This window comes from Dromaius novaehollandiae, chromosome 8, assembly GCF_036370855.1.
Source record: "Dromaius novaehollandiae isolate bDroNov1 chromosome 8, bDroNov1.hap1, whole genome shotgun sequence".
NCBI classification, from domain to species: domain Eukaryota; kingdom Metazoa; phylum Chordata; class Aves; order Casuariiformes; family Dromaiidae; genus Dromaius; species Dromaius novaehollandiae.
The window spans coordinates 40,551,181-40,567,885 of NC_088105.1; the positions used below are offsets into that span (position 1 = coordinate 40,551,181).

The 16,705-nt window shown below is 40.6% G+C and overlaps 1 protein-coding gene across 6 annotated transcripts in view; it reads left to right on the top strand.

The window, feature by feature from the left end:
- The window catches only part of LEPR (leptin receptor), a 44,893-nt gene extending 28,863 nt beyond the window's left edge, over nucleotides 1–16,030 (top strand). For 5 of the 6 annotated variants that reach the window (XM_026113972.2, XM_026113973.2, XM_064516329.1 and 2 more), the window contains 9 exons: nucleotides 133–281; nucleotides 528–687; nucleotides 786–868; nucleotides 2,342–2,558; nucleotides 3,714–3,896; nucleotides 4,831–4,926; nucleotides 5,464–5,566; nucleotides 6,336–6,411; nucleotides 11,393–16,030. In XM_026113972.2, the coding sequence (XP_025969757.2) occupies nucleotides 133–281; nucleotides 528–687; nucleotides 786–868; nucleotides 2,342–2,558; nucleotides 3,714–3,896; nucleotides 4,831–4,926; nucleotides 5,464–5,566; nucleotides 6,336–6,411; nucleotides 11,393–12,205 (1,880 nt within the window). In that variant the 3' untranslated portion in view covers nucleotides 12,206–16,030. Of the gene's footprint in view, nucleotides 1–132; nucleotides 282–527; nucleotides 688–785; nucleotides 869–2,341; nucleotides 2,559–3,713; nucleotides 3,897–4,830; nucleotides 4,927–5,463; nucleotides 5,567–6,335; nucleotides 6,412–7,040; nucleotides 11,023–11,392 lie in introns of those variants that run through there. The other variant, XM_026113978.2, reaches the window with a different exon arrangement.
- Nucleotides 16,031–16,705: the final 675 nt, after the last annotated feature.

Genomic DNA, 16,705 nt, shown 5'->3' on the forward strand with positions numbered 1-16,705 from the left:
ATCAGCGGCCACAGTATGACCTGGCACCCTCTGGGTAGAGGAAGTAAATCAAATCATCATGATTTAATGAAAAATGCCAGTGTAGATGTTACAGTTTTGTTTTTTTCTTTTCTTTTTCTTTCAATTTTCTAGTGAAGCCGCTTCCTCCCTCCAGTGTTAAGGCAGAAATCACCAGGAATGTTGGGCTGCTGAATGTGAGCTGGACAAACCCTGCATTTACAAACAATGATCTTAAATTTCAGATTCGGTATGCTGTGAATAGAGAAGAAATTACATGGGAGGTACTGTCCTTTTCGATCCAGATCACAGTGTGAATTATTGCAGTGTTTAGCATGTTAGCTGGTATTTGTGGAATTTGTTGTATGTGAGGAATCATAAGCATTTGTATTACCTAGGAAAGCAATATTACTGATTAGGCCGCTTTCCAATCCAGTGAATCCACTGAGGATTCATTTTCAGGAGTTCTGATTGTAACATGCCTAAAGAATTTTTTGTTCTCATTCTCAATATTCTGACTTCTTTTACAGTTGTATGAAATTTCAGATGCACCAACAAGATCAGCTGTGATAAAAGTGCAGGAACTTTGTGTTGAGTATGTTGTTCAGATCCGCTGCAGAGGACTGGATGGATTAGGTTACTGGAGCAATTGGAGCAGATCAGCCTATACAGTCGTAAAAGATATCAAAGGTACACATGCTTTTGCAGTACAGTCTGACAGTTCTAGGTATGTCCAGTTTCAGACTGAGATGTGACACTTTTTCTTCTAAAACTGTGTAATCCTGCAGCTCCCCTACAAGGTCCTGAATTTTGGAGAATTATTACTGAAGATCCTGCAAGGAGGCAGAAGAACGTTACACTTCTGTGGAAGGTGAGAACTACTACATTTTGGTCTTTCTGTAATGCATATTCTAACTTTGAGAGATGCATAATCCAGAAGCATTGGCAGAGTTACCTCAAATGGGAGCAGAACAATCACGTGCTGCTCTGGGAGGTAAACTTGGGCAGCCCGTATTCATGGGACCTTGCATGCAACACACTTGGGATATAACTTCTTCCATGTTACTGCCTCTTCCTTGGCTAATATTGGAGGCTGACAGGGGTTGCTGGTGCAAGTTGATTGCAATGCTGTAATACAACAGGGAGATGGTTCATGCACTCAGCCTGCCTTGTTCTTTACTTCCTTCTGTTGCTCTTGCTTTTTTTTCTTCTTCTTTCTTCTTTTTTTATACTCCTTATCTTTCCTACAGCTAGCTGGCACACATGAAGTTGATTTTGTTCCCTAATCATTACCGAGGTTATATTCATATAATAGAACAAAAAGTTTCTCACTGCTGTGTAGTCTGGGTGGCTGAGAGGTCAGTGGGGCTCAGCTCAGTCATTTGCTGGCAGCCGGCATGTTTCCAGACCTCAGGTGACTGGCCCGTGAGCTTGCTGGTGGGCTGACTTTCACAGAGTAGGTCCCTTGAGAGTATGGTCAAATTGTTCTTGCTCGGGGCCAGTTGCATACACCACAGCCACGTGGAACATACCCTCTTCTATTTGTTTATCTCGTTATTCCTGCAGTTTCATAATGCCCGGTACTTGAGAAAAGCCTGCTCACATCTCTGGGCAGACTGGAAATTTGCTTGCTTGCACACAGGGACCACCTTGAGTTGTACTAACACGGCTAAAGTGCCAGTGCTGTGTTACATGTTCACATAAGCCTATGCTTTCAGAGTTAGACAAATGCTGTGAAATAGACTCACAAAAACTTAAAATGCAGTTTGTTCTAATGTTCAGAAGAAAGAATAACATGAAAACAATGACTAAGTTATAATGAAAGATGCAGTCTTCAGCTGCCAAGTTCTGCCGGCCAAGATATGTGAGCAGAATGTGCCCGGACCCCTAGCCTGCTGCCTGTACATATACCACCGCAACTGCCTGTAAACCAGGCAAAGCTACGTTAAAAGGTTATGTATGGTGAAAGTACATCAGTGACTGGCCGCTCCTGTTTGTCCATATAGTAATGATAAGTATGCAGGTAATCCCATATGCAAAGTGGTCATCAGTTCTGGTTTTTCAGTCCTGAAAATACTAACATAAAATAGCGAGTTACCACAAGAGTCTGAAAGGTCACATTTTCTTGATTTCCACCCCTCGCCCCCCTCACCTCACCCCCAGCAACACACATCTGGAGAGATAGCAAGTGGGGCTGTCAGGTTTCAGAGAGGAGAAGAAATTAAGTTCTTAAATCAACTGCAATGTCTTTGCTAAAACTGGAAAACTGCCAACTTCTGCCCAAATAATGTTTCTTTTTGAAATCAAAGATTGGGAAATTAATTAATGCCAATGTTTGCTGCAGCCACTGATGAAGAATCGCTCATTGTGCAGTGTGAGCCGATATGTTATAAAGCACCAGACATCAGAAAACACTACGTGGTCAGAATATGTTGATAATGGCACTACCTGTTCATTTCCATGGACTGAGCACACACATACCATTACAGTTTTAGCCATGAATTCAATTGGAGTTTCTTCAATTAATTTTAATTTAACTCTATCACAGCAGATGAGCACAGGTAAGAATACCAGTTAGTTACCATTTTGAGATGTGGAAAATATAAGGAATTCTTGTGATGCTTTTGCATATAGCTTTCTTTGTAATGAAACTCCCTTTGTTAGAAGATGAAAATACCTTATAATGATATCTTCAGCTGTATATGGGAAACAGCTTCTGTATCTCACCAACAGAGCTATTTGAAAAATGAAATTTCCATCCCCTGAGAATCATAACGATCTTTTGGTTGGGAAAAGAGTCGTCCTTAACTGGGATGTCTTCCCTCCACTACCAGAATATAAAATAATTAATCAAAGAAAAATAAAATCTTCCTTTAGAACTGATCTCCTGTCTGCTTTGTCCTGGGAACACCCAACATTCCTGCTAGAGAATGTTTTGTTGTTTCCAAAATTAAATGTGGTCTTTTCTCTGGCTGCTCACCTGACAGACTGCCAGAGTGCATAGTTTTCAGAGGTTTGGCTTTGCTTCCTAAGTAGCCTCTTCATTGGTTCAGTTAAACTTTGCTTTATTAATAAAATAAAGGCTATTGCTTCTTCAAATATGAATTGTGTAACATTCATATGCAAATATATGCTGTGGGAAACTACTGTTACTGCAGTTTATTCATAGAACTTTACTTCTGTAATTTAATTTTAAAAGCGTTTTAATGGGTACAATTCTCTGTGATGTTCTTGAAATCCTGCAGTTGGTAGCAGACCTAATGAGAAGCATTTGACCATCTGAATTCTGATCCTGTTATATTGCCTGGAGAGGTTTAATAGGATTTAGCTTACAGGCTCTTAGTGTCTGTTTTACTAGCTGAATGTTGATGGTTCAATTGGTGATAATTTCTTGGCTAAGAAGTGATAATTTAGGAGGTGCACATCAGAACCAACGTATTTGTTTGACGTCTGGTAAGAAACTTAATCCATTTAGTGTTTGGGGCTAGATAGTAGAAGCCAAGCTTACCCTGGCTTAAAGAGAAATAGGTTGAAGGTGAAGCCTTATTATACATGAGATAAAAATTAAAGGAATAAATGATAAAGCACTGAAAATGTAGCGGTCATTCCTGTGCATGTAGTTTACGGTACACACCTCTCCTGCTAAGGCAGCTCTGAACTCACCTCTGCCTGAGCTCATGTAATTCACAGCTGTCCTGTTGTCCTTGCTCTGTCAGTGAACGCCGTGCAGTCACTCAGTGCCTACCCGGTGAACAGCACTTGTGTAATTCTGACTTGGACGCTTTCACCTCAAGTATATGTGATAACATCTTTTGTTATCGAATGGAAAAACCTTAACAAAGAAGAGGAGATGAAATGGATGCGAGTTCCTCCAAATATAAGCAAGTATTATATTTATGGTGAGTTTATACTTGAAAATATAATGTGTTATGTTAATTGTTATGGGATAGAAACTACAGTATTACTGAATTCTCAGATTCCTTTTTTTTCCCTGTCTGTTTCTAGTCCTTTTTATGAATAAGACCCAGTGGAGCAATCTTTGATTATCATTATCTAATCTGTTGCGAATTGTTGCATTGATAATCCAGACTGAATTAGGATTGCTGAATGCTCTTACTTTTTTTTTCCTAATTTTATTTTTTTTATTTTTAAGAGCCCCAAAAGCTAGTCCCACGCTTTTTAAGTCTTGTGGCTTTTGCTTCTGCACCACATGGCGTTCATTTCTGGACAAACTTCTCTGAGGTATACAACCTCTGAGCCTGACACACCTCTTATTTGCTTTTATTTTATTAAGATTGTAATTGAATAGATCTGTCTGAGGTTATTTTTAATGTACATCTTTTTAAGTTGCCCTCCGTCAGTTACTGAGGACTTTGCAAAGCCTGTGCTACATACCCTGTATGCATGCTGGTTTCTATTTTTTTTTTAATTCCAAATCTGACAGAGAATGAAACTCAAGTGTGTGTTCATTTTGTGACGATAAAATTAGCTTTTAAATATTGAGTATACCAGCTAATTATCTGAGTTTATATGTACATTGCATTTGCATTTTGGCTTTAATATTACAATTTTTACAATTGTTTCATAGAGGTGTTAATCCCATGAAAAAACAATTCTAGATACCCAGATATCTATATCTATATCCAGATATCTAGCTATCCAGTATAGATTGATAGCTTTAATCTGCTGATATCAAAATGCAAATTTATAAAAGATAGCTTTCATTATTCCACCTTCTGGGCTGGTCTGAACTCTGACCAGAGCCTCTGTAGAGGCTGTCGTTTAATAGTGTGATAGTATCTTTGATTCAAAAGGCTGATGTCTTCTTTTCAGATCACTTTATTCTGATTGAGAAGTACCAGTTCAGCCTGTACCCTGTATTTGCTGGAGGAGTTGGCAAATCCAGAGCTACGGATCAATTTATCAAAGGTGACTTACAGGATCTTTCTCCTTGTTATTTATGAAATAGGGGCTTATTAATAAAAGTTAAATATGGAAGAAGTCTGTATCTTCTCAGAAAACAGTGACAGTAATCAAGTAATTGTGATATAACTTTAAAGAGTTGGTTTAATCTGAAATCACTTTGTGGGGTTGTTGGAGTAAGGCACAGCACTCATCATACACCTAACTTAATCAGTGAGGTCCTAGATCCCTGTGATTCTTCATTTGCTGACTATGGACTGTTCTCGTGTCTTGTATGCTCTGATTTCATTTGCCAATGGTAAGGGTACAGTAGACACCTCCCACAGAGACAGAGGAGTCACCTCAGTATTTAGAATAATTCCTTCCTTTTTGTACATTTGTTCTCAAGGTAAAAGTTCCTTCATGTGCAAAAACCCATTTACTCGATTGACTTGTGTTAACGCTGTTTCTGATATTTCTATATGTGTTTATTTTTCCCTATTGCAAACTATTCACAGATAAATTGTCTTATTACATCATTATCTGAATTCCATTTATTTCCAGATGGGTCTGAAAATCAGAATAATGCCAGCCTCTATGTGGTTCTGCCAATAGTTATTTCAACCTCAGTTTTGTTGCTTGGAGCACTGATGATTTCGCACCAAAGGTAGGTTGCTCATTGTCATATAAAACTCACAGAATGTCTTTAGAAGAAGGTGATGCAGCTTAGATGATGTCTGTCTGTTGAACTGATGGATGAGGTCTCTCTGGGGAAAGCTAGAGGCTATTTTTATCGTTTATGTTTTTGAGATATACTGTACTGAAGAGCAACAGACTCTATGTAATGTTGCACCAAGAATTAAAGTGTCTTGGGTGCACAGGCTTGATTGCTTGCTAGGCTTGATACTACTGCCCTTTCAGAGCTAGTGTCCCCACTATGAAGTTGATGATCAGTGAGGTTCGTTCTCACTGGGAAGTACCGCTGTGACCTGTACCCCACACTCCTCACTTTTGCAGAGTGCTGTGGCCAAGTTAGTGAATGTCAGGTGCTTTGAATTTGTAAAGCACTCTGAGTACTCATCACAAACTCAGGTCTGAGGTAAGAGCCAACTGAAAAAAATCCCTCTAAGCTTTATGAAAGATGGGTTAGGGTTTTACTCAGCAAAGACTGCCTATGCCTTTCGTAGTTTGCAAAACTGCTGTCTGATATGCTATTCCTTTATTCTTATTTTTAACTGCATTTTGGCCAACTATAGTCTATCCAAAATGGTTGTTTTATTTTCATAGCATTCTGCAAAAATGCAGTTGCACGCAATCCTTTTCTGATGTAACACTCTGCTGCTGTAGTGCAAGTACTTCTATGTGGCAAAGGTGAATAACAGCAATACAGAATATATGAGAATAGTACCAACCCCAGAATTTGCCTAACATTTCAGAATGAAGAAACTGTTTTGGGAAGATGTTCCAAACCCCAAGAATTGCTCCTGGGCACAAGGAGTTAATTTTCAAAAGGTATGTGTTTCCATGGTGATGCTTCTTCCTCCCCACCCTGGGGGTCTGACTGCTTGTTTGCTCAATACTGAACTCTACCTGTTGGTTAGACCAGAACCTACCTGAATTACTGCACAAAGCAACTTGGAGCCTCCGAATTTAGCAATGCAGCAGTTCTTCCAGCTGTAGAAAGCTAATACCCAGAAATGGGCCAGGACCTTAGACCAACATCCCTTCTGAATGTAGGGGGTGTTTAAATTTCAGGACAGTTAGTGGAGCCAATTGTAGAGTCAAAAGGTGTCCCATAGGTGTAATGCCTGTGTACACCAGCGAGTGCCACCTGTGTATCAAGGGCCAAATTCTTTGCTGGGATAAACTGCCTCTCTGTTTGGCTTGGATATCAGGAGCTGTGAGGAGCTCTGTCAAATTAGAGCCTTTACCTGGACTTCCCAGTTTGCACCACCAGACGATATTTCATTTGGTCTCAGAATTTGACACTGTGTAATCATTGACACAATAATCTAAATTCAGGCCTATTATTTCTAAAAGGAAAAGCATCTAATGGCAGAAGATTTTTCAAGTATTTAATTTTCATTCCCAGTGAAGGCTTCTTTTCTCATGTTTTATTTTATTTCATTTCATTTAAACAGAGAATGGAGATTCTTTGAAGTCTAATCATGGTCACTGCCTGCTGAACCATTGGGCCAGCTCCCAGGCTTCCTATACAGAATTGTTAGAAGATTTTTCTATTTATATTCAGAAGACAGGAAGCACAGATACAATACAATGCTGATCTGTTTAAACATAACGAATCCTGGAAGTAGCTCTGTCAAAAATGCCCTTGCAAAAATTAGGAGCCAGTGCCATATTACAGACCAGAACACAGTTGGTCACTTGCATAGGCAGAAACACTTAAGATTTGGAGTTTTAACTTTTGTTTACTGCCCTGCTGACTAAGGCTGTGACTGGCAAAGGGCTGAATCCTTTCAAGCCTTGGCCTTCAAAAGGAGTTGAAAGAGCCTAGCCCTTCCCAGGATGCAGCCGTGGAAGCAGAGACATCAGACTGGTTTGGGATTTATCCAGCTAAGTGCAAGATCTGCCCAGTTATTGACTTCACTTGAAAGAGTTTCTTTGTGTTGGTGGTTTTTTTTCCTCCTTAGTATTTGTTCTACTTGAGCTCTAGCTTGGGAGTTTCCACTAACTCCAGGCACATTGAGGAGGTCAGATCTTGTATTTGCAAGAGTACATGGTTGTCCCATTAAGGTCTTTTGACCTGTTCACATGCATCTGGGTGAAGCAGTGCTTTGTTGCTTTTGTTTGCTTTTTCCCGAAAATGCTGATGTGCATGTTATTTACATAGCTTCTTCATTTGTTACCATTCAAACATGCAGCCATATCAGCGTAGATGTCTGAATAATCTCTAACGTTTGACCTGTGTTTGAAAAAACAAGCCTGAAATCTCCAGGCAAAATCTGGTTTTGGTGGTGGTAGGCAGCTTCTGCTTACTGTAATACCCATTTAGTAGACAATCTTATTTAATACTTAAAATTTTTGTGGCTTTTTAAAGTGCTAAAATATTTCTCAGATGCACAGCACTGTATAATTTAAATGTTAAATGAAGCTCCTGGAAATTATTCTGTTGGGGAAGATGCAGCCATGGTCTGACAGGGTGAAGAGTGGATGTTTTCCAGCCTTGCAGCAGCAGTCACGTTAGCTGTTGTGAGCAGAGCAGGGAGGAAGTCCTTTCAGTGAGTCTGTGCCTCTGGCTTCACTAGAAAGCTAAGTGCATTTTCCTTGTGCGGGTTGTTAAATCCCAGACCAGTCTGGTATTTCTGCTTCCACGGCTGCATCTTGGAAAGGGCTGGGCTCTTTTGAACGTAACTGTTAATTGCAGGAGTGTAAGTTGCACTGGAGCACGCTTATTTGTCTATTTAATCTGCTCACCTGTAGAAAAGGGAGCTCCTGACAGTCTACACTATCCCCATTGCAAAGGTGCATGAAACTTGCATGTTAGATCTGGTATGTTGGACACGATTCTCCTCACCAACTGGTAGAAGTGAAATAAGTCTTGTTGAAGTTGATGAAGTTTTAACTAGCAATAAAGTCATGCCCAAGCTGACACCCTGGTGACACTGCTCCATATTCATATGCCTTGTTGAATCCATAATTGATGGAAAAGAAATGATGCATGCAAGTATGAAAGAAACTTCAGTTTGACAGGATTTTTGACAGCTTGTTGTGCGGCAGAAAGCATGCCTCCCTGGTATGTTTTACTAATCTTATTGAAAAACGTTGCTTAATGTTAACTGCACTGAAGGCACAGTTAGTCAGTGCCTGTCCTCAGATGAGCATGATCATCCCTCTCTCACTTCGTGAGCATCCAAGGCCAGAACACATTTTTTGAAACGATGTGTTTAGGGCCAGATTCTGCTTTTGTATGTGAGCATGCGATTTCCAGCAGACAAAGCTGTATACAGCATTTGTATGGCAATCTTCCTTAGTTGTAATAATCATTGCTTACAGAAATCTCCTATGTATCACTACTGGAAACTTCTGATGTCTTTGTGAAGGCATTTGATGTAGAACTCGTGTTTTGTCTTGATAGTTATTAATATTCAATCCTTGAGTCAACATCTGATCATTAATTTGTATATTCAATGTAGCACATTTGGTGTTTGGTACTCCAGAACTGCATTTGTAAAGTATTATTTTATCATGATTGTATTGCTCATACTAGCAACAGGTTAAAATTATAGTCTAAAATAGGCAAGTCTTGCATCTAGGCAGCAATCCTACAAGCTTTTACATGTATGCATAATGTCAAGATCATGAAAACTCCTGCTATTTGCTCAATAAAGTAGTTGCAAAAAAATTAAGGTGTAGGACCTAATGTTGTAGGAAATTCAGTCCTGCAGAGATTTATGCACATTTACCCTATTGAAGTCCATGGGGTTATTTGCAGCATGTAAAGTTAAATGTATGTGCAAGTCAATCTGACCTTGGGAGAATTAGGCCAATAGCATATTTTGAAATCTCTGTGTTTAGCAACCAAGTGCAAATTAATTTTGACTCTAACCTGTCTCAGGCAGTGATAACTGGCTGATGGCTCCAAGGCAGTCTGCTGTTTGTGAGACCTCCTAACAAGGCTTGTGGCTACAGCAAGTATGAGTTGAAATCTAGGCTGAACAGGAGAGCAAAATATAATACTGCTTGAAATTTGTTACATGTTTGGATCTTGTTTCCTCTGGCAAGCAGAATTTGGGAACTGGTGACCTAGAGCTGTGATTGCTGTCCTGAATTTTATGGAACTACTTTGCCTATTACTAAACAAAATTTGTGCCCAAATTATACCATATATCATAGAAATATTTACAGCGTATTCACCCAGTATACTCTGTAATTATTGATATGGTGTAGTTTTACATTTTCTCAGGAGATTGGATTATGCATTGTATCTGATTAAATATTTAATATGTTTTAATAAGTGATGTGTCTGATTTGGCAGATGGTGGCCTTTGCCAAACAACATACCTGTTTTTGAATGGGATGTATTTAATCTTTGCAGGCAATATTACTGATATGTTTTCTGTGGCAACCATATGCATTTATAAGAGCAGCTGGTGGGGGCTGAGGTGAGGACGCAAGCAGTTTTAGAAGGGATATAGACCGTCCCTATTCAGGTGCCAGCTTCAAGCAAGTCAGCTGCCAGTTGGAGGAGGATAGGTGCATCAGGAGGACACGTATCTTGGTTATTCCTGAGCTGTACGTCTTCCTCTTGAAGACGCCAGTGTGGGCAGTAGGCACTGAATGGGCTGTCAGTCTGCTTTGTCGCAGCAATGCCTGTGTTGCTGCGTGAATTCACAGCTAACCTGCCCAATGAAAGCTTTTTTCTCTGACAATATAAACTATTATTATTATGGCTTGCTATATGTAGTATAGTAGCTGTTCACAGCTTATTTCAATATCTGGTTAACTTTATATGTGGTTATTCACACTGTTTTGAAGACCAGGAGAGGTTCCAGTGTACAAGTTGGCTTCAGCTTGGGAAGGTGATGGACCTGTGTGGGGGAAGTCCCCAAAAAGCTAGAAACCTGCTTCCAAGCTTTGCCACGTGGGGGCCATAGGCATTACTAGTAGCTAGCCTAGACTAAAAGTAGTAGCCAAAGATAGAGAAGTTAGGATCTTCTTTTCTGTAATTGTATACTAGTTTTAAGCATTTTGACATGTTCCTAGTTGTTTTGGCAGCTTTCTCGCTGTAAAATATGGTTTCCTAATATACACAAAATCTGTGTTTTTATCTGTTTAAATTTGTCTTGAATTCATTAGGCATTATGTTTTTCAAGTGAAATTTTCTTTGTAGCTAGGAGTTCCAATTTGCTGTCAGTTCATGCTGTTGTATATTTTACAAGAATATATACTAGAGATATGGCAGAGAATACTTTTCCCCAAAATAAATGTGTGTTTCTGTTCCTGCAGCTCAAACATAGAGCCATTATTCAGATGGGAATACATTAAAAATGCTATGGCTGAATTTCACCCTAAATAATGTAATCCTATCGGGAAGGGTCATTTTAGCTGACATGTAAATGCTTTAGACTTACGTAATCTGAATAAAATGCCAAACAAATCTAAGGGTATGAGACCTTTGTCTTGCAAAGCACTTACATGTGTTTTTAACAGTATGTGCATGTTTATTAATGTTGAAATGAATGGGACCACTCAGCTGCTTTTGTTTCAGCTTAAATGATGGGCTGTCTTGGCTGGAGTACTGAGCACTTCGCAGAACGCTTGCTTTGCAGCACTTGACACACACACAGGTTCTCGCTTTCTTTCCCCTCCTCTTCACTTACACATGCACGCATACACGCATGGGGAAATACATTTTAGGTGATTTTTTTCAAATATATGCTCTTCGTTAAAACAATGGGGTTTTTTGTCTGTGTTTTTTAAAATCAGTAGCTTCATACTGATGATGAGCATTAAAATATATCTTTTCTTCTAGCCTGAAACTTTTGAGCATCTTTTTGTCAAGCACCCTGAAGCAATGTCATTTGAGCCTCTTCTTCTGGAACCAGAAATAGTGCTGGAAGACATCAGTGTTACTAAAGCATTGAAAAAAGAAGACGCACAAGATTTTTTAGTAATTGATTCAATGTTTACAAAGATTCAAGACTCTGAACATGACTCTGCTTGTTGTAGCAGCCATTTCAGTAGTAACAGCTTCTCTGAGAGCTCCCATGATGACAAAGTCAGTGGAGAAATGACACGGCAGTCCAATATTAAATATGCTACTGTTATCAGTAACTCCAAATCAAGTGGGCTTTACGAACAGAAACAGAATCACAGCAGTGCCTTTGATAGATGCTGCTTAGCTGAAGATTCCTTAGTTACAGGTGCCTTCCCAAGCAGTTCTTGGGAGATGGGAAATCAGGCATTTCTGATATTACCTGAGCAGCATGGCAGTCAGCCCAGCAAGACTCTCTCTCTTTCCCTTATTTCTTCAGAGGGATTTTCAGAACCTTCAGACCAGGATGATACTTTCACAGATGGTGACAGTCCTGAGCGGAGCCTGTATTACCTAGGGATAACATCATTTGAAAAAAGAGAAAATGACATTTTTCTTACAGAAAGTTCAGGAGTCATGTGTCAGTTTCATACAACTGATCTCAAAGATAGGGGTTTTCTTCAGAATACATCTCCTAATTTAAATGCTTTTATCGAAAGTAGCCTTAAGTACAAAGCCATTGTGCCATACATGCCACAGTTTCAGATGACTGCTGCCAAAACGCAAGAGACCACAGAGAACAAATGTTAAGTCACCACACCAATTTGATACTGTTTGTATTTTTTAAGTGTCGATGTGTTCCCCCGTTGTTCCCTCTCCTGGCTTCTTTCAGGAACTCTCCTGTTTTGAAGTTGGGTAACTGAGTCTATATTTGAGTGCCAGGATTTTAGTAGGAAGAAATTCCATTTCTTGGCCTACCTTTCAAAAGCGGGGCCTTCGTTTAGATGCTTGGTTGCGTTCAAGCTAGCATCTGGTGCCAAATTGCCTATTGTTGCTGCCTGTTAGGTGTACTTCTGAGCGCTCTGGTGAAGAATTGCACTTGGACTCTGTGCCATAGACATTCATTCAGGTGAGAGGATTGGATGCAATCTAAATGCACTCTTTGTTAATGCTCAGTCCTCGGGCTCTGTCCTAGGCTGTGGTCTATCCCCAGGACAGACACTTTGATAGCTTTGAAAGCCCTCCTTAGCCGTAGCCGGCTGCAGCAGACAAGCACAGCTGCACAGGGCTGGGGTGCAGCAGAGCTCAGCAGCACAATCCAGATGTCTTCAGTGTGACAACAGACTTTTCCTCCAGCTGGAGAGACGTACAGGAGCTGGGGCTGTTGCGGGCCTTGGTGTGGAGATTTCCAGACACCCCTAAACAGCTGGGTAGGATTCAGCCAACATACACTGAAGATACACAGCTCCCTTTTTCATTCATTTGCTAAATGCAGAGGTGAAATATGCCCTTACATTCTCCTTGTGGATTGCATCCAATTCTGTATCAGTGGACTTTCAGTTTATCTTTGCTAAACATGACCAAGTTTTCTGCAGGGGTGAGCGCTGGGTGTATGTCACCAATATAGACCCATACACAAGTTTCTCTCTGTTTAGGAGTAAACTCTCTCTTCTCTTTAAATATGTGGGCAAACAGTGTTGAAAAGAGCTTGCTCTTGTTTAAGTATTTGTTTGTGGGTCCTAAGTGCAAGATGGAAAAGAGTAGCCCGATACTATTAAAGAGAAGACTGAAATGGTATGTACATATGTGTTGATGGAGGAAATACCGCAACGTGTCACTTCACTGAGGATGACTTGTGACAACGAGTGCGACAGACTGAGTTGATCTGGACGCAGCACAGCCGGTTATGAGACAGCAGTGTCCAGCTGAACCACGGGCAGCAAATGGATGCACTGTATAAGTACCAAATACATTTGCTAGGCTTTTTCCCCCAAAACTCTACTGTATTTGCTGCTTACTTGACATCTGTATTAAATTGACCTTGTTTAAAAAAAGGGGGTGGGGGGGAGCAGATGGTCTACATTAAGAAACAGTCAGAATCATGGATTTCGATTGTTGAAAGGCTGTAACCAAAGAAGGTGAAGTTATGACTGTTTTTATGTTGTTTCTTTTGATGTAAAATGAAAATGTCCATCAATAGCATCAAAGAGCTTTAAGAGAAGGTGTGAGGTCAGAAACATGTGCTGAACAGTTTATCACTACATAAAATGTTTCCTGAAGAAGTGACTGTTCTAGTAGCTGAAGATTTACTGTAGTGCAAGAAGAGGAAGAGAATCAAAATTCTTGCGGCTGTGTTAATTGTGGGGTGTTATCCAGGTAAAATGATGCACTTGGAAGTAAAATTTCCACATTTTTGGAACTGTGTTAAACATGAGATTCTAGCACAAGTGGTACCGCAATAAGACTAACGTGTTTTCCAAACCCGTTTCATAAGAATCCACAGTAGAAGAGGCAGTAATTTGATCCAAGTATAGTCTCATGGTTACCTAGATGGAAAAAAATTCTGTATTTTTAATCTCAGAGAGACTAGCTCAGCTGTGTGGACTAGGGGAAGCCGCTTCGTCTTCATAAGCCCTGCTCAACTCCACTGAAAAGCTTCAGGTATGAGGAAAATTAGATCTTGCATCCCAGCTCAGTTTTCTGAGATAAATAAAAACATGCACTTGTTTGCAAGCCGAATATATATTTTCTATTTTATAGTTAGTAAATATTTTATATGCATACTTTTTCAAGGAACTATTTTGAAGAGCTAAGAAAGAATGCTCACAGAGATGAAAATACTGTGTACTCCAAAGCTAAATTCACCTAAAATTATTCAGGCAATTTAAACAGAAACCAGCAACAACAGTAACTGGTAGGAGAAGCATAGAAATATTTTAATCTGTTAGTGATAAGAAATTATATGGGGGAAAAGGGCCCAGAGCAAGTCTGTATCTGCACTTTGAATTTAAGGTATGCTTTTACCAAAAACCCACCACATCCACCACTTTTTTTCAAACAAGCTGCTAACCTAGATCTCACTAAATGTCTCTGTTTCTGGCTGCTGAATGACATCAAAAAAGCCTAATGTCCTTGTTTTAAAAAAGCTATATATGGGGAGAAAGGAGTTGAAACATGTCTCGTGTTAGTAACCAAAGCTCCTTGTCACCTGAAAGTGATGGAAGGCTGCAGGGAAAAATCTGCAAAGTCTTGAGAAGGTTCTTGTTGAGTTCAGCAGGTTTGTGACACAGGTGCCCCAAGGCATGACTTCTGATTGCTCTGTTGGAATAATGTGTGTGTTTAAAGACAGCAGCAGGAGGAAAGCCGGGATTAACAGCTAGGTGAATACCAAACTTAGAATACCCAAGAAATCACTCCTGCGGGCACGTGGACTTCACCTGGTGCAACCTCCAGGGTCCTACGAGAGATCCAGCAGCTCACTCAGGTGTTGCATTCTGTCTTTCCTGATGTTTATTCTATCCGATTTGATGTCCTCTAGATACTGACGTTTGAAGATGCAGTGAGGTTAGTGTAGTTCTGCTGCAAATCCTCCCCAGCTAACGCCCCAGAGACCCCTCATGGTGCAACTGACACTTGGGTGGAAGGGAAGGACAGGATTCCAGCGCACCAACTTTCTCCTCTTGTTAACCTGGGATACAGAAGTAGTGTGAATGATTCAGATCCAGTTTTGTAACAGCTGCCGCAGTATAATCCTGTCACCTTGTGTTAGGAAGAGAGACTCCTCTCCCAGGGCCCCAGCAAGAGACCCATCTGCTTAGCCTTGTTGCCGCTGGGAAGTGAAAAGGATAGTGCCCTTCTGTGTGTGGACTGGAATATTAAACACTTACGAAATTCTTCATGATAAGCTATCTTCTCTAGGTATGCAATATGGATTTTTTTTTTAATTCTTCTATTCGGTAAAGTTATTTAGTTGCATTTGAAGATTTTTTTGTCTCAAAAAATGAAAAGCCACCATCATGCTGGACTCTGGCATGCCTCAGTAGTGACGTCAGGAGAGCGTTTTCAGACTGGAATTGCTGTGGTCCCTGCGCTGCACTCCACGAGCTCCTTCACCCTGCCCGTGCTATGCTCTTAGCACCGAGCGGGGAGCCTTACGGGTGGATGTCGCTTGGCTAGTCTTGCCGCTCGGAGGTTGGTGCATTCAAATACAAGTGCAGAACATCTAGTTTCAGTGGATGTTGGTGGGATTTCTGGACATGGCCATAATTTGGAGTCTGGCCTGTCCTCTTGGAGTGCCTCTGTAATCCTAGTGATTTTTTTCCTAAGGCCCATATCAAGTGGTGGTGCTTAAAAAAAACCCATTGATTTGGTATTTGCAAAATTTCCTGCAGTGACTGTGAGAAATACTGCAGATACGAGCTGATCTCTTCTGCTTCAGCAAAGAGAAAAGATTTTACAGATAACAACTGTATAAGCAAGTGGTTTAATCCCTTAATGTATGTATGTGTTTTCTTAAGCAATCTCCGTATCTCCAATTCCTAAATTTCTGGTAATGCAGGTAACGCTGGGTCCTTTCAGTGCTGAAGGGCAGGGCAGCTGTGCAAGCTTGTTCAATAAATACTTCCCCAAACTGGCTCTCAGTATGTCGTCTTCATCTTTATCTGTATCAAATGGACATTCAATCCCACTCTTCGCCCTTCTTTACTTTTGTATAAAGCCAAAATCTGCATATCCTGAATCCACCATCTGCTGCCTTCTGTCTCTGCTCTAATCTTGTGCTGTAATTATAGCTCAGGCTAGTACTGCGTGCAGAAGAAATTAAGAGTTGGTGTGAGTTACTGCATGCTTTTCTCACCATTATTTTCCCTTCAACTTTAGGTCAATTTGTTTAACAAAAATGAACACTCTCCACACTACATTAGATAATATTTTATTTCTGCGTTTACAGTGGCCTCCTAATCGTTCTTAGATGGGGCAAGCAATATATCTGCTTTATGCAGGAGTAAAATCTCATTTGCTTATTGCTGTGTGTGACAAAGATGGACAGGTACAGTGCCTGGGCAAGATGATTTTGGAGGGCCGTTTTCACCACAAAACTGGAAGGGAGACAACCCTGCTGCTTTCTCGCAGTGGCTCCGTGCCTGGTTCTGTCTCCGAGGCAGTGCAGATACGTGGGAGCAGCCGGACAAACCGTGCTCGTGCTCTGTGCTCACGGCGAGCGTCGCCTGTCCACCCGCCCGCTGGCTGTGAGTGCCGAGCCGCTGGTCTTCGTCTCAGCACTGAGTTTTGGTCGCTGGAGACGCGAGGCTG